Source organism: Camelina sativa, chromosome 11 (assembly GCF_000633955.1).
Source record: "Camelina sativa cultivar DH55 chromosome 11, Cs, whole genome shotgun sequence".
In the NCBI taxonomy this organism is placed as follows: domain Eukaryota; kingdom Viridiplantae; phylum Streptophyta; class Magnoliopsida; order Brassicales; family Brassicaceae; genus Camelina; species Camelina sativa.
In genome coordinates, this window is record NC_025695.1 from 49,380,450 (window position 1) to 49,396,102 (window position 15,653).

The 15,653-nt window shown below is 37.6% G+C and overlaps 5 protein-coding genes across 13 annotated transcripts in view; 1 reads left to right on the plus strand and 4 right to left on the minus strand.

The window, feature by feature from the left end:
- On the plus strand, positions 594 to 1,966 carry LOC104727371 (calcium uniporter protein 3, mitochondrial). The gene is made up of 2 exons (XM_010446457.2): positions 594 to 1,246; positions 1,353 to 1,966. Exons 1-2 carry the CDS (start codon positions 731 to 733, stop codon positions 1,788 to 1,790), a joined length of 954 nt encoding a protein of 317 aa, XP_010444759.1. The 5' UTR covers positions 594 to 730; the 3' UTR covers positions 1,791 to 1,966.
- On the minus strand, positions 2,293 to 6,109 carry LOC104727373 (protein DA1-related 3-like). 4 transcript variants are annotated; one of them, XM_010446462.2, is made up of 10 exons: positions 5,846 to 6,108; positions 5,493 to 5,725; positions 5,260 to 5,380; positions 5,129 to 5,155; positions 3,709 to 3,810; positions 3,408 to 3,620; positions 3,255 to 3,320; positions 3,032 to 3,153; positions 2,893 to 2,951; positions 2,293 to 2,806 (listed from the first exon to the last, which is right to left on the minus strand). In XM_010446462.2, the coding sequence occupies exons 1-10, from the start codon at positions 5,882 to 5,884 to the stop codon at positions 2,427 to 2,429; spliced, it is 1,362 nt and encodes a 453-aa protein (XP_010444764.1). In that variant the 5' UTR covers positions 5,885 to 6,108; the 3' UTR covers positions 2,293 to 2,426. The 4 variants fall into 4 exon arrangements, with proteins under 4 accessions (XP_010444764.1, XP_010444762.1, XP_010444763.1 ...); XM_010446460.2 differs by having other exon boundaries at positions 5,493 to 5,746; XM_010446461.2 differs by having other exon boundaries at positions 3,255 to 3,317; positions 5,493 to 5,746; positions 5,846 to 6,106.
- LOC104727372 (protein DA1-related 3-like) lies at positions 6,728 to 9,364 on the minus strand. Its single transcript, XM_010446458.2, has 9 exons — positions 9,092 to 9,364; positions 8,676 to 8,971; positions 8,479 to 8,578; positions 8,293 to 8,370; positions 8,058 to 8,177; positions 7,740 to 7,955; positions 7,595 to 7,657; positions 7,311 to 7,485; positions 6,728 to 7,205 (listed from the first exon to the last, which is right to left on the minus strand). The coding sequence occupies exons 1-9, from the start codon at positions 9,128 to 9,130 to the stop codon at positions 6,853 to 6,855; spliced, it is 1,440 nt and encodes a 479-aa protein (XP_010444760.1). The 5' UTR covers positions 9,131 to 9,364; the 3' UTR covers positions 6,728 to 6,852.
- On the minus strand, positions 10,143 to 12,319 carry LOC104727374 (pentatricopeptide repeat-containing protein At5g66631). Its single transcript, XM_010446464.2, has one exon. The coding sequence runs from the start codon at positions 12,277 to 12,279 to the stop codon at positions 10,279 to 10,281; it is 2,001 nt and encodes a 666-aa protein (XP_010444766.1). The 5' UTR covers positions 12,280 to 12,319; the 3' UTR covers positions 10,143 to 10,278.
- The window catches only part of LOC104727375 (protein DA1-related 6-like), a 4,243-nt gene continuing 1,106 nt past the window's right edge, over positions 12,517 to 15,653 (minus strand). For 3 of the 6 annotated variants that reach the window (XM_010446466.2, XM_010446465.2, XM_019231523.1), the window contains 10 exons: positions 15,420 to 15,506; positions 14,519 to 15,285; positions 14,295 to 14,427; positions 14,121 to 14,189; positions 13,937 to 14,035; positions 13,607 to 13,819; positions 13,464 to 13,529; positions 13,251 to 13,369; positions 13,119 to 13,177; positions 12,517 to 13,030 (listed from right to left, as the gene is read on the minus strand). In XM_010446466.2, the coding sequence (XP_010444768.1) occupies positions 12,714 to 13,030; positions 13,119 to 13,177; positions 13,251 to 13,369; positions 13,464 to 13,529; positions 13,607 to 13,819; positions 13,937 to 14,035; positions 14,121 to 14,189; positions 14,295 to 14,427; positions 14,519 to 15,285; positions 15,420 to 15,461 (1,884 nt within the window). In that variant the 5' untranslated portion in view covers positions 15,462 to 15,506 and the 3' untranslated portion in view covers positions 12,517 to 12,713. The remainder of the gene's footprint in view (positions 13,031 to 13,118; positions 13,178 to 13,250; positions 13,370 to 13,463; positions 13,530 to 13,606; positions 13,820 to 13,936; positions 14,036 to 14,120; positions 14,190 to 14,294; positions 14,428 to 14,518; positions 15,286 to 15,419; positions 15,507 to 15,653) is intronic. The other 3 variants (XM_019231525.1, XM_019231526.1, XM_019231524.1) reach the window with 3 other exon arrangements.

The window sequence follows — 15,653 nt, forward strand, 5'->3', positions numbered from 1 at the left end:
CCCCCCCCCCCACAATTTATCGTGCGATTCAATTTATCAAGAGAATATATACTGCTATCTACGTAATTATTTTTGGTTACCCAACAAAAACGTGGATTTTTACATTTCATTCAAATAAATTTCGTGTTTGATGTGCGATATAATAAATAACACAGTTTTATTATCTTACATGTATTTTTTTTTTTTAATAAAGAGAATGAAATGATTCATCAATGATTGCTATTTTTTTTGGTTCAATTCATATAAAAATTAGTACTATCGAATTCACATATATGACTAAATAAAATATATAACTACACTAATAATAATAACGGTTAGTTTATTCACACTTTTAATGGGAAAAACTCGTTAATTGTAATTTTTAAACTTTGTTAGCACTTTTAGCTGTAATCATAGCAATCGTTTTAAAATAATTGTAACATATCATAATAAATAAAGATGAGATAAGCAACGCCTATGTGTAATTATCGTGTCAACAAAATATCGTGATAAGAAAGAATGCTGTTTCAGAGGAGCCTTCTCTCTCGTTCTGAACAAACCAAAAAAAAAAAAAAACGCAGCTAATATAAAATGCAGCTCCAAGTTGCTCTGTTTTAATCTCGGACCAAAACACAAAACAAAGCGTGTTCTCTGTCTCTTCCCTTTTTCGTATATCAAAACCAACTTCGTTCTTCTTCTTTCATTCGTTCATTTTATTTTTCGGACGTAGCTTTTTTTAGAAAGATCGACCATGTCGTCGAAGAAATCCCTAGTTCAAGGTCTCTTCAACATTTCCAAAACCTATTCCCGGATCTCGGGTTTTACCCGTATGCGTCCCACCAAACCCGACGCCGGAGACTCTGGTATCCGCCGGAGATTTCTTCACAAGAGGGCATTTTTCTCGCCGGAGATTGTTCCCAAAGGAGGCAACTTGATGGATAAACTCAGGGAGTTGAGTTTGTCCAACAATAACCGTATTCGTCTCGACGAGATGCTTCCCCCACCTTCTCCGGCGAAATCATCACCGGAGTTTTTCCCGGCGGTCACCGTGGAAGACGTGAAGAAGCTCATGAGAGCAGCGGAGATGGAGATGGTGAAATCGAGGCTGAGAGATATTGGCAAGAATTGGGTTCCTTATTCCGAGTTTCTCCGGGTATGCGGAGAAAACAGTTCGGATCCTGAACAAGGTAACCGGGTCGCGAATATGCTTGACCAAGCTGGAAACGTCATCGTTTTGGGAAAACTCGTCTGCCTTAAACCCGATGAGGTAATTTAATTAATTAAACTGTTACATGCATTACAATTTTTTAACCACACTTAAAACCAAATTTAGCATTCTTGTTCTAATTTTTGTTTTTTCCTTGGATTTACAGCTAACAAGCGCCATGGCTGGTCTGATTCCGACGCACGAACCCACTCTCGACGCCGCGACAAGGCAAGAGTTTGAGAAACTTGAGATGATTAAGTCAGATATCGACAAAAGAGCGGATGATCTGGTTCGAAAAGAATTATGGGCCGGATTAGGCCTGATAATGGCCCAAACGCTTGGATTTTTTAGGCTGACGTTTTGGGAACTGTCGTGGGACGTGATGGAACCCATATGCTTCTACGTAACCTCGACTTATTTCATGGCTGGTTACGCGTTCTTCCTCCGTACTTCAAAGGAACCTTCCTTTGAAGGTTTTTACAAAAGCCGGTTCGAGACCAAGCAGAAAAAGTTGATTAAAATGCTTGATTTCGATATTGATCGTTTCACCAAGCTACAGAAGATGCATCATCGTCCAGGCTTTACTAAACCTGGTCGTTGTTGATCGTTATTCTTTTCTTTCCTAAATCGGATACTACTAATTAAATGTATAAATCGTAGAGAATAAATTAGTTTTAGAGGGGTAAAAAAAGGAAAGTCTTGTCATGCTAGTAACACTAATTCACTAAATAAGTTAATCATATTAGTAAACTAACAATTAAAGTGAATCTTATTTCCAAAGATTTTTTTCCAAAGCAATTAAAGTGAATATTATACACAATTGTGCCAGCCGCGTGGATCGCAAAATTTATTAAAAATGGATAGAGAGAGATACGTAAATAACTTTATGTTCGTTCACACGTTGTAGCCCAACTAAGAGAAAAAACAAGTTTCTGTTACAAAACTAAAAAGCATGGACTATACAGTTGGAAAACACGTATTTCCGAGTATTCACAAAAGAAAAACGGATTGCGTCGGCAGCACGAAATTATAAATCCAACGAAAAAATACATTTGTATAACATGCAATATCGTTTTAAGTGTGTTAAACAGAAGAACACAGAGCAATAGAAAAAAGAAGCAGAAGCAGTGTTTACACTTTATACCATATAAAGAAAACGTGTGTCTGTATGTATATCTATATATATACACGGGTATGTATGTATAATTGGGTATAGTGACTAATAGTGTGTATGGCTGATTCAAGACTTTGAAGATGGTGCATTCTTGGAAATACTAACGATCTTTTTCAGGGTATCCTCAAGGTTGTAATTATTTGAGGCCATCATCTTGTTAACTTTCTTGAACCCTTCACCGTAGACTGGTGATTCATCTGTTTCTATCTGATACTTGAAAAACTCCACGAGCTTCTTCTCATATCCAGATGGCGCACGTTTCTTTGATGTGGTTATAGCTGTAGGATTTCGGGAAGAAGAAGACGAAGAAGAAGAAGAAGCTGTTGATGCATCTACTGCTGCTACTACTACTACGTCTGGAGTGGCGTATGTCTGAGGCTCCAACCACATATGGCCTAAGACTTGGCATAATCCTTCTTCGAGTACATTGTTTAGCTTTTTATAACCTGTGACGACCAAAATAAAATGACTTTGAGATCCTCTCCTCAGTTCTCATTCTACTTCATGTCCACTTTTGAGCAGTAGTACATACCGTTGAGTCTAAGCCACGCATGCATCATCTCATGAGCCAAGATATATCCAGTCAGGACCCTGTAAGTGAAAAGGGATGTGATTGATTCTATCGGCGCAAGAAGAGAGTATTCAGATGGGGAGATGATGAGTTAGGGTACCTAGGAAGTCCATATAAGATGAGAATTGCAGTGACCTCGCTCTTGCCTATAACCTTTTGAGATTTCCATGCCATGTCTGAAATTAGCTGATTGTTAGGCCCCATCTTTCGCCATTTTGTGACCTGTTATATATATATATAAATGTGGAACCGAGACCGAGTTAAATTCCAATTTAGTTTCAGTTCTCTCAAAGTATCTTCTTGATCTTAATTAAATATCTTACACTTTTGACCGTCTGCTCTTCAGACAGGCAAATACCTCTGGTAACCATCCCATAATGATTGTCCTGCTTGTGTTGAAACATACAACACATATGAGTGAAAGAGAGAGAGATAGATATGAGCAAGTTTCATCAGTTTAGAAACAATGTATTCACAATCTTCTCTTCTTTTTCAGCTATGTTCAGCACTTCTTTCTCTACCAAAAAAACAGGAAACTCTTTGTGGATCTTCCTGTTTAAGCCTTCGAAAAATTCACCGATTTCCAAATGTAAGTAATGACCTTCAACAGTATCCATAACAGCGCATTCCATACATTCTCGACAAAGCCATCGACCATCTGGAAGCATTACATACTTCGTCCCATAAGACTGAAAAGAACCATTACAAAGTCAAATACTACTACAAGCCAAGGCTTTCTTTTCCGTTATGACTATAGACCAATCAATAAGAGTATACCTCTAATCTTTCGCAGCTGCAACACTTGGCAGTTCCGTCATCGTCATGACCAGGGCAGTATATCTCCTTCCAGAACGGATGAGCATGGAACTCTCTTTTAATCTGACAGAAAAATTAATTAGACAGTTACAATTACATCCACAAGTCTTGTATACATACTACGTACGTANATATATCAACTTAAACTTAGATAATCATCATCAGAAAACAAACAAATCTAGTAACCTTGGATGGATCATGTTTGGACCGGGAGAATAACCACATACTCTGAAACTTACTTTCTTCACTAGTCTGATATGAGTCCTCAGTGATGATGTTTTATCATCTATTCATCTATAGGGTGAGAAAGGAAGAATACACATGTGAGCTCTGTCTTTGGATGGATCAGGACTACCAAAAGCTGTCTTTGGCGTTAGATGGACACTTCGAAACAGTTTAAATGAGATTTCTCAGCGAGAAGAGAGAGAGGGAGTATGTGTGTGTGTTGTGTGACTAGTGGTTCAGCTGCTCCAGCCATGTGGCGGAAGCCCATTGTGACATCGACATTTCCCGCTCTTTTAAAACGTTGTCGTTTCTTTTATGTTTTTTACAATAACCAAAGGAATAGTCTAATTTAAAACGAGCAAATATACAGAAAACAAAAAAAAAAAACTTTTATCGTGCCTCACGAAATTCTTCTGAAATAAGATGACTAGAAAATCCAAAACTATGATATTTTAAATTTTCTTTATTTGAAAATGATAAATATTAGTAGGGTTGATCAAGTATATATGTGATTTTTTTTTTTTCAAATAATCAGGAAATCGAAACACTTCAATTAGTTGTATGGAACAAATATGATATAATAAAAAGTGTTTGATTTTTCAAAGGTGAAGAAGAACTAATATGAAAATTACAACCATTCAATACTTAAAGAAAACGCCAAGATTTTTCTAAGACGTTGCACTAAAATCTTTATACACCTAACAACAAAGAGGTTGACCGTTGACGTCTGTGTATGATGCGACTGTTTATTATTTTATTTACGGTAATAATAGTGTTGACAACGAATTTTTGTTTTTAGACGCTTATAAATGATAATACATATTGTATATATTACAAATTCAATAACATACATCATAAAAACCACATATGTATATAGGCTATGTTTATATGAAGGCAAAACATAAACATATATTGATGGTGCTGTTTGTATATTAATATAATATTGATATGATATAATTAAGGCTAATTCAAAACTTGGAATCTGGTGTAGCCTTGGAAACGCTAACGATCTCTTTGAGGGTACCCTTAAGGCTGTAGTTANATTATACCGTTACAATTACATCCACAAGTCTTGTATACATACTACTGTCAGTCATATAAACGTATTAAGTCTTAAACTTTGCTTTCATTTCATAGGACTCAATTGCTTGCTTACCTTCTTATTACAGACATAGCATGGAATCTACGAGTTTTAACATGAGAAAACAAAATTATAAACATTAAGTCAAAGGAGGAATTTAATCAAAAGTATAGCAATCAATTTTAAAGTTGTATACGTTTTTAAACCTTGTTCGTAGCAATTGGCAATTGTTGAGAATGAAGGATTAAACACGGAGGATGCCAAGGAACATCAAAGGCATCGAACTTTATTCCATCTTCAATCGCAGAGTTGCAACCACGGCATATGCTAAAAGTGAATGTAAATACATTAAAAAACACATGCAAAAGCCTAAATACACAACACAATTGCTAAATTAGTTAAGCACATATGTAATGAAGTTTTTTTGTTTAATTTTTACCTAGGAGGAGGATTCACATCTTTCTCATCCACATGATCTTTGGGAGGCTTAACTTGTCTCTCATCCTCCACATGATCATCACCATCATCCACTTGCTTAGTTTTGCCTTTTTGCTTTGACTTTTCTAATCTGCTCTTCTCCTCCTCCTCTTGCTTCAAACTTTCTTGCTTTGCCTTAGCAATCTCAATCTTTTCACGTGCCCTGCGATCTTCGTTTCCATGCCGTGAAATTTCCTTGGCGGTTTTGCGATCATCCTGACAGGTTTCAGATCAAAATGGACTAGCGAGACTCTTTATATATATATCAACTTAAACTTAGATAATCATCATCAGAAAACAAACAAATCTAGTAACCTTGGATGGATCATGTTTGGACCGGGAGAATAACCACATACTCTGAAACTTACTTTCTTCACTAGTCTGATATGAGTCCTCAGTGATGATGTTTTATCATCTATTCATCTATAGGGTGAGAAAGGAAGAATACACATGTGAGCTCTGTCTTTGGATGGATCAGGACTACCAAAAGCTGTCTTTGGCGTTAGATGGACACTTCGAAACAGTTTAAATGAGATTTCTCAGCGAGAAGAGAGAGAGGGAGTATGTGTGTGTGTTGTGTGACTAGTGGTTCAGCTGCTCCAGCCATGTGGCGGAAGCCCATTGTGACATCGACATTTCCCGCTCTTTTAAAACGTTGTCGTTTCTTTTATGTTTTTTACAATAACCAAAGGAATAGTCTAATTTAAAACGAGCAAATATACAGAAAACAAAAAAAAAAAACTTTTATCGTGCCTCACGAAATTCTTCTGAAATAAGATGACTAGAAAATCCAAAACTATGATATTTTAAATTTTCTTTATTTGAAAATGATAAATATTAGTAGGGTTGATCAAGTATATATGTGATTTTTTTTTTTTCAAATAATCAGGAAATCGAAACACTTCAATTAGTTGTATGGAACAAATATGATATAATAAAAAGTGTTTGATTTTTCAAAGGTGAAGAAGAACTAATATGAAAATTACAACCATTCAATACTTAAAGAAAACGCCAAGATTTTTCTAAGACGTTGCACTAAAATCTTTATACACCTAACAACAAAGAGGTTGACCGTTGACGTCTGTGTATGATGCGACTGTTTATTATTTTATTTACGGTAATAATAGTGTTGACAACGAATTTTTGTTTTTAGACGCTTATAAATGATAATACATATTGTATATATTACAAATTCAATAACATACATCATAAAAACCACATATGTATATAGGCTATGTTTATATGAAGGCAAAACATAAACATATATTGATGGTGCTGTTTGTATATTAATATAATATTGATATGATATAATTAAGGCTAATTCAAAACTTGGAATCTGGTGTAGCCTTGGAAACGCTAACGATCTCTTTGAGGGTACCCTTAAGGCTGTAGTTATTTGAAACCATCATCTGGTAAACTTGTTTGAATCCGTGACCGTAGACCGGTGAATCATCTTCTTTGATCTGATTCATGCAAAACTCTACGAACTTCTTCTCAAAATCAGACCACTCGTCACTTTTCTTTGACGTGTTAACGGCTGGAGGAGCTGGGGAAGAAGAAGAAGAAGCTACAGAAGCAGCAGCATCAGTAGAGGCAAATGTCCGAGACTCCAACCACCTGAGGCCTAATGCTTGGCATAATCCTTCTTCAAGCTCTAACTTAAGATTCTTATAACCTGTGATCAAAACCAAAAAAAAACAAAAAAACAAAAAAATGAGGTCTCTCCATGTCTCTTGGTGATCATAATATAATCATCTATTCATCGTTAATATATACGCACCGTTGAGTCTAAGCCAAGCATGCATCATCTCGTGAGCCAAGATGTATCCAGTTAGTAACCTAGGAAATCCATATAAGATGAGAATCCCGGTCACCTCGCATCCAGTCACCCTTTGAGTCTCTGTAACCATCTCTATTAGCTGGTTGTTCGGTCCAATCCTTGGCCTTCTTTTTATCTGTACATGTGAAAAGTGAAAAAAATCCGGTTAGAACGTGATATATCTTATATGAACCAGTCATTGCTTAGTTATATCAATTCTATTATAGTTTAATAAGGTCTCTTACAATTGTGACAGGTTGCTCTTCGGACATGCAAAGACCTCTGGTTACAGCTGCACGATGATAGTCCTGTTTTGTGTTGAAATAATACATGAGACAGAGAGAAGAGGGGAGTTATAAAAGTGAGGGATGTTTTTTTTTTTCTACTCACAATCTTCTTCTCTTCTTCCTCAGCTTTATTCAACGCTTGTTTCTCTACCAGAAGAAGAGGGAACTCTTTATCAACCTTCAAGAACAAGCCTTCGAAGAATTCTCGGATTTCAACATGTAAATCATGGCATTCATCAGTATCCATAACCGCGTATTCCATACATTCACGACACAGCCATCGACCATCTGCAAGCATTACATACTTGGTTCCAAAAGACTGCAAAGTAAGAAAGAACCATTATATATATTGCAAGTCAACAAACCAGAGAGAAGGGTTTCTATTATTGAAAGTCGTAAAACCCAAAACTTTGAGAAGGACCTCTTCTAATCTTTCACAGCTGCAACACTTGGCAGTTCCATCATTGTCATGACAAGGACAGTATTTCTTTTTCCAGAACGGATGCTTATTGTACTTTATACCTTCCTCAGTTGAAGGAATCTGAAAGAGTTATTATACATGCAACATATATCTATAAGTAACTAATTAAAGACCAACTCTGTTCACTTTACTACAAACAGTATAAAAGAGCAACTACAATGAGAAGTTGATTTACCTTTTGTTTGCAGACATAGCAGGTAGGATGACGGTGCTCCTTGTAGCATTCTAAGTGAAATTTTCCTTTCTTTAAAACCTAAGGAGTTATATACATCAGAAAACATGAGTATATATAAATATATACTGAATGATATTATACAAAAATCAATTTGAAACTCGGAGTAATATTGATATGGTTTTAAACCTCGTGCGTAGCAATTGGTTTGTGGCAATGAAAGCAACATAGGCATTGAGGGTTTTCAGGTATTGCATCTCTAATCTCAGATTTGCCACCAATGCATATGCTACAAGTAAAAGTAATAACAATATTCGAAATTAGCCAAAACAAAACCCTCTAAACACACACAAATGGAGAAGCACACATGACATAAGCATACATACCTAGGAGGAAGATTCACTACATCTTCTTGAACATCATCTTTGGAATGGTTAATTTGTTCCTTACCCTTAAAAGTCTCCATACTAGTAGTATGTGGAAGCTTCTGAACGTCTTGATCAACATCCACTTGCTTGCTTTTGCCTTTCTCCTTGGACTCTTCTAATCCTCTCTTTGCATCCGGTTTCTGATCAGCTTGCTCCAAACTTTTTTCCTTTGCCCTTTTAATCTCAATCTGTTCACGTGCCCTGCGGTCTTCTTCTTCATGTAATGAAATTTTCTTGGCGGTTTCAATATCATCCTGCAGGTTTCATCAGATCGCCAAGAAAGTTATAAATAAGTATAGCAAGCAAAACGGACTAGGGTTTTCAACTCAAAAACTTATATAATCAAAAGCAAACACAAATCGAATCTAATAAACCTTAGATGGATCACGTCTGAAGCAGGAGACGAACCACATACTCTGAAACTCACTTCTTTACCATTCAAGGAGGAAAGAAGGGCCAAAGAAACACCAAATCTAGCTCTTTAATCTGCTTTACTCTAAATGGAAACTTCGTCACATTTTCGATGAGATGTTTAAGAAATTTCCTGAAATATTTGTTAGAGCCACTTTGGTTTCATGTTTGAATTGATCGTGAGAGGGAGAGAGAGAGAGAGATCTCAGGGTAGGGGACAATAACGCACACCACTAGTGGAGGACTTGCTTTTCTTATAAGTTTATATAAAAGGAAAGAGAAATTAAACTATTAATGTTAATGATGGGAAAGTTTGCACATCATTTGCAGCCAGAAAAATCAATCAGAATATATATAGAGTTTCAGATTGTCAGGCTGTAGTAAATCAATAAAATCAGGTTAAATGTCAGTTACTTGTATTTTACTATTTTTGGTTTCGCATATTTGCATCACTTACTTTCTTTTGACATAATTTTTTTTTTTTAAAACTTTTTTTATAGTTACCTATTTCACTATAATATAGTTAGGATAATGTTTATCTTTTTGCTAATCAAATCGTAAAAAGTTGGAGAAAGCAAAAAAAAAAAAAAAAAAAATTACTTTTGTTTGGGTACCACTTAGATTCATCCAGTTTCATTTAAGATCGTCAACGTCAATTAATAATATTAAAGCTGGCTTATGTGCCTTTCAGCCTTTCAACAAATAAACATTATCCTAACTATATTATAGTGAAATAGGTAAATATATATAAAAAACATTATATTATATGGGTAATATGTGAGAAAATGTTATATGTTTTTTTTCTTTTCTATATGCTAGTGATGTGCTTTTTCACCGTTTATGCTAGTATAATACTTTTCTTTCGGATATGATGATTGTTTTCTCTTTATTTATTTCGTACCTAATCGTTCCTCAACAAAGATTAATCAATCTATAGTGTAAATTTGCTTTCACACTCATATTTTAAATTAAAATGATTTGACAGTTCACGTGGTTCCCATAGCGAGAGCGGCACGGTCGTATTCAACTATTCATTGAATGATGTGATTGTGAGTTGTGACCCTTCATTAGCAGACCAGAATCTATGGGCCTTAAAACGATCATTGGGCCCAATTAAAAAAAAAACAAAAACATAGAAGAAACGTTGTTGTTAACTCGAACTTTTTACAACGCAGTCGCGGTAGAGATTGTGGACTCGAGCGATGTCTGTAGAACTAATGGTCCACACATGACCCTTCAGCGCCAAACGCAAAACGTTACTACTATTCTTTTTATTGTTATTCCCTTCCTCGTAGCTCTCTTCAACCGCAGCCGCCTCTTTTCGCTTCTCTTCTCTCCACAAACTCTTAACAAGCAGCTCTTTCGTCTCTTCGTCAGGCATCATATTCGATTCTTTCATGTCTTGGAACACTCTGTAAGCAAGCACTGATCTTTCGCATCTGCAGTACGCTTGAACAAGAAGCTTTAACATGTAAGGATCAGGTTCAAGACCAATCTGTCTCACCATTGAGAAAAGTCTCTCCACTGTTTGGATCTCTCCCTGCAATGCAAAGTGATACATTAAACCCGAGAACGTCTGGATATCAGGAGACACTCCTGTCAAAATCATATCCTCTAGCGTTTCCAAAGCTTCTGCGTTTCTCTTGCACTTTGTTAATGTTCTCAAGAGGGATGAGTACAACAGCATGAGGTTAAAATCCGATATCGAACCGCAGAGAGCTCTGTCTTGGCGGAAAACCTTGATGGCTGCGTCCGGTTTCTTTGAAATTCCGTAGAGATCAATGATCAGCCTAATGGTGCTGAATGGTAATTTGATCCCTTCCATTCTCACTTTCGAGATAAGCTTATCGACCAGTTCAACTTGGCCATTGCGTGCTAACATAGCCATCATTCTCTCAATCGTGTAGGCGTCGTGGGTGAATCCGGGTTGAATCGCCACCCAGCAGAAGAAACTCCATGCTGTTTCAGGTGATCTGAAGTTTCTTAGCATCTTGCAGACAAATAGATTTGTCCAGACGAAGTTAGCTTCCTCCAAAGCAGTGACTGCATCAGAGCTCCACTTCTTTAACGAGTTTGCTAAAGCCTTTGGGTCTAGCCATGGCTTCAGCTTAACTCGAGTTTCATTAACATCGTCATTGTGTTGGTCTCCTTCGTCGTCTTCGCTATCGCTGGGACTATCCATAGAATACATAGAAATGTACTTGATTCTCTCATCTGGCAACATTTCTCTCAAGAACTCGTCTGTTTCTTGTTCAAAACCAGCCTCCCTCATTCGTTTCAGAGGCTCAAGCATACGTCTACTTGGGAATTTCCCATCAGCTTTCATCTCAGCAAGCAGAGTCTTGACTTCACCAAACCGTTGAGCATCAACAAACGCTTCAACCAAAACCGAATAGTGCTTCAGAGTCCGCGTAATCCTCATCAAAGGCAAGGTCTTGAAAACATCCATGGCTGCATCAAGATTCCCTAATTTCAAAAGATGCTCAATCATGATGGTGAATGTTCTTGAATTCGGAAGCCCTCCTTCGTTGATCATCTGATCAAAAGTATGCACAGCCTCAGAATCTTTACCTAATCTCATGTGAACTTGCATCACAATGTTATAGGACTCAGTGCAGCCTTTCTTCTCATCTCCTGAGCATCTATTATACTCGGCCCACGTCTTCAGAACCGAGTCGAAATCACCAGCAGTCGCGTACAAGTTCATGAGGTTCATATAGCTGAAATGAACTTGGCCGAATTTACCAGCATTGACAACTCCAATAAGAGAGCTAAGCTCTGAAGATCGCTGAAACTTTGCAAGAACAGTGGCGAAGGCGTGAAGCGTCTCAGTCTCGAACGAAAAGTGAGTTTTTTTTTGCCTGAGAGTTTTGAAGATAGACCAAGCAGAAGCCACAGATGGGGATGAGCGTAAAGCGTTCTTGACGACAAAGGAATCTAGATTACGGTGGTTTAGAAGAGAAGGAAGCGTCGTGTCTGAGGTTGTGGAGCGGAGGCTGAGACGGATAGAGTCGATGAGGGTTGCTCGGTAAAGGTAGTGCTGGACTTTGTTAGGGAATGGGTCACGGGAAAAGAATCGAATTTGATGGATGATCACGGAGTTAAAAGGCTTGACGACTACAGGGTTGGAGAAGACGACGAGAGAAAACATCTGAAATCACAGTGACAAGAGTCCAAATAGCCTATTTGACTCAAACTAGTGGTTGGGGCAAATGATCGAACACCTGGTGTGCTTTATTGAAACGACACAATAAGTGTAAATCAGATTGCCCCAAGTGCTAAAGACACAATTGACTGTATAAAAAAACGGTTCCTTTAGTATAAGCGGGAATTAGATCTCCACCGCAAGAATTGAATCAAAAGGTTCCAACTTTACCGGAAAAGGAAGAAGAAAGAAACAGTTTTTACACACCAGAAACAAAGAAATAGCCGAAAGGAGTATTTATAGTGATGGCAACATGAAGTTTGCAAAACGTGCGTCTGTGTGGATAAATATATAAATGTGTATATGGTATGTAAACTATGTATACGGATCATGTGTCGACGTGTGGGTAAATTGGAAACTTAGAATCTGAGATCATATTTTTATCTCCGGCGAAGAATCTCTTTGAGGGTATCCGGGAGATTGGAATTTGCCACCATCTCGTTAACCTTCCTGAACCCGTCACCGTACACTGGTGATTCATCTGTCTCTATCTGATGTTTGCAAAACTCCACCAGCTTCTTCTCGAAATCAGACCACTCGCCTTTCTTTGACGCACTAGCTGGAGGAGCGCGTGAAGAAGAAGAAGAAGCTGCAGCTGCACTAGCATCAACAGCGGCGTATCTCTCAGACTCCAACCACATGTGGCCTAACACTTGGCATATTCCTTCTTCCAAAACATTGTTAAGATTCTTGTGTCCTGTTTCAAAAGCATAAAAACAATTTGAGATTTCTCCCTCATGTTCTTTTGTGTATCAATAATATTTGGTATTTGACCAATTACGTACCATTGAGTCTAAGATAAGCATGCATCATCTCGTGAGCCAAGATGTATCCGGTTAGTAACCTGCGTTTGAACATAGGTTTTGATTTGAGCATACGATCAAGTCAGAGATGAGGTGGAAGAGATGTAAAAGTACCTAGGAAGTCCATATAGGATGAGAATCGCAGTGACCTCGCACTCACGAACTACCCTTTGAGGTTCTGTAGCCATGCCTGTTAGCTTGTTGTCCAGCCCCCTGGTTGGCCCTTGTGAGACCTGTATATGTGGACCAAACCAGAGTTACAGTCGTCATAAACTCCAATTTACTATTTTTATTCTGAAGTAAGCGTTATCCAATATAAACTCTTACACTATTGACAATCTGCTCTTCAGACAGGCAAATGCCTCTGGTTACCACCTCATACTGATAGTCCTGCTTGTTTTGAGACTTACAACACAAATGAGTGGAAAGAGAGAGAAATATGAAAGTCTCAAATAAGAAATGTAACTCACAATTTTCTCTTCTTTCTCAGCTTTATTCAGGGCTTGTTTCTCCACCAAAAGAAAAGGAAACACTTTGTCAATCTTCATGTTTAAGCCTTCGAAGAAATCACGCATGTCAAAGTGTAAAGGCTGGCATTCATCAGAATCCATAACGGAAGAATCCATACATTCTAGGCATAGAAGTCGACTGTCACCAAGTGCTACATAGTTCATTCCCATAGGCTGCAATGAAAATTAGCCAATAATCATAAGAACACAAACCAGTAAGCTTATAGTTGATTCTTCATCTCACAGCAGTCCCCTTTGCCGTGTTTTGTCTTGTTTGAAAAGTAAACTCACCTCTAACCTTTCGCAACTGCAACATTTGGGAGTTCCATCAGTTTCATGAGCAAGGCAGTATAATTCCTTCCAGAACGGATGTTTACCAAACTCTCTAACCTGAAAGAAAGAAAATTACATTTACATTCAACAAGTCTCTAACCATAAATAGTACCAACAGAGAACCCAGTACTTGTATATCTACCTTCCCTTTGCAGATATAGCAGTACCGCTCATAACAGGATTTGTGAAAATTGCCTCTTGAGTTAGAAACCTAAGGAGTTGTCAAGAATTTAAATTTTGCATCCAGGAAAAACAAATGAATAACTCAGGGAGTAAATTAAAGATACCAAGCAGTTTTAAATTTAAATTGTCCTACATAGTTTTTAACCTCCTGGATGGCAATTAGTTTGTCGCAAGCATGGCAAATTAAACATTCAGGATGCCAAAGAGCACCCAAGACATTCACAGATCTTCCATGTTCGATCACAAGGTCGCAACCACCACACATGCTACAAGTGCAAGACTCATAAACAGGTCATCACATATCTTTAAGTTGCAATAAATCACACAAGAGAACTAGCAATGGATGCATAAGCTTACCTACTAGGAGGATTCACCTTTGGGAGCTTTGGGAGATTTCCATCTTGTTCCACCTCATTGTTGAGTTGCTCGATGTGACCATTCTCCTTCAAACTGTCCCAAATAACCCGCTGAACATCTTCATCCACAGGACCTCTAGTGGAAATGATGTTATTTTCTTTAAGTCGAGGAGGAGACTCTACCATGTTTAGGCTATCCTGAACCATCAGAGCATGCTGTTTATCATTCTCCACTTGATCATCTTCGAATTGCTTTCTTTTGCCTTTGTCCTTTGAACTCTGGTTAACAGCCTTAGTAAGCTGCTTATCTACATCTTGCGGAGCTCTACGAGGAATACTTTTATTTTCTTCAATTCGAGTGGGATACTCTGCCATGTTCAGACTCTCCTGAACCATAAGAGCATGCTGTTTATCATTCTCCACTTGATCATCTTCAAATTTCTTTCTTTTGCCTATGTCTTTTAAACTCTCCAGAACAGTCTTAGGAAGCTGCTCGTCTTCTTCATCTCCCAATGCAGTATTATTATTGATCTGTCTTTCCCTTTCCTCGTATAGAAGACCATTTGCTACCTGCGCATCCCTTTCTAACTCTCTGATGCGCCTTCTTTCTTCTTCCTCCTCTTGCTTACGAAGACGGGATGATTCCTGAATGGCCAAATCAAACTGTTCCTCTTCATGAATGGCCAAAGAAAGCTGTTTAGCTCTTTGGATGTCAGCTTCATGCAGTGAAACTTGTATGCCGCGATAAGTGTCAGCATCAAAAAGATCCTACAGGTTTTCAGACGCCAAAGCTTAAGTAAGTTTAGAAAGGGAAAAAAAAAGGTCATTTCGACTTGAAACAAAAAAAAGTTAAGCAAATATTCGACACAAGAAACAAACAACCAAACATATCATAAGTTAACCTCAGAAGTGGAGGGTTTGGAGCAGCAGGGGAGGCACCACATCTTCTGCAACCAACTTTTTCACCGATCTGGCCAACCTTTTTTCCCCTGTAAGAGAATCGAGAGAACATAAAAGGATTCAACTTTTCCAAGCCAAACATGTCAAGTTTTACATCAAGCAAAGGCAAAATGCTAGGACTTTAGTCAAATAAACGCAAAAAAAAAAAAAAAAAAAAAAAAGGGTTAAGAAAGTTT

What these genes read in the sequence shown, in the direction of transcription:
- LOC104727373 (XM_010446460.2), bottom strand. Translation starts at nt 5,884, where the DNA reads ATGTGGTTATTCTCCCGGTCCAAACATGATCCATCCAAG. An exon ending in GCAGCTGCGAAAGATTAGAG is followed by an intron (nt 3,621 to 3,708) that starts GTATACTCTTAT and finishes GGTTCTTTTCAG; the next exon opens with TCTTATGGGACGAAGTATGT. An exon ending in CTGAAAAAGAAGAGAAGATT is followed by an intron (nt 3,321 to 3,407) that starts GTGAATACATTG and finishes TTTCAACACAAG; the next exon opens with CAGGACAATCATTATGGGAT.
- LOC104727374 (XM_010446464.2), bottom strand. Translation starts at nt 12,279, where the DNA reads ATGTTTTCTCTCGTCGTCTTCTCCAACCCTGTAGTCGTCAAGCCTTTT.
- LOC104727371 (XM_010446457.2), top strand. Translation starts at nt 731, where the DNA reads ATGTCGTCGAAGAAATCCCTAGTTCAAGGTCTCTTCAACATTTCCAAA. An exon ending in TCTGCCTTAAACCCGATGAG is followed by an intron (nt 1,247 to 1,352) that starts GTAATTTAATTA and finishes TTGGATTTACAG; the next exon opens with CTAACAAGCGCCATGGCTGG.
- LOC104727372 (XM_010446458.2), bottom strand. Translation starts at nt 9,130, where the DNA reads ATGTGGTTCGTCTCCTGCTTCAGACGTGATCCATCTAAG. An exon ending in AAGAGCAACCTGTCACAATT is followed by an intron (nt 7,486 to 7,594) that starts GTAAGAGACCTT and finishes TCACATGTACAG; the next exon opens with ATAAAAAGAAGGCCAAGGAT. An exon ending in TGCTTGGCTTAGACTCAACG is followed by an intron (nt 7,206 to 7,310) that starts GTGCGTATATAT and finishes TTTTGATCACAG; the next exon opens with GTTATAAGAATCTTAAGTTA.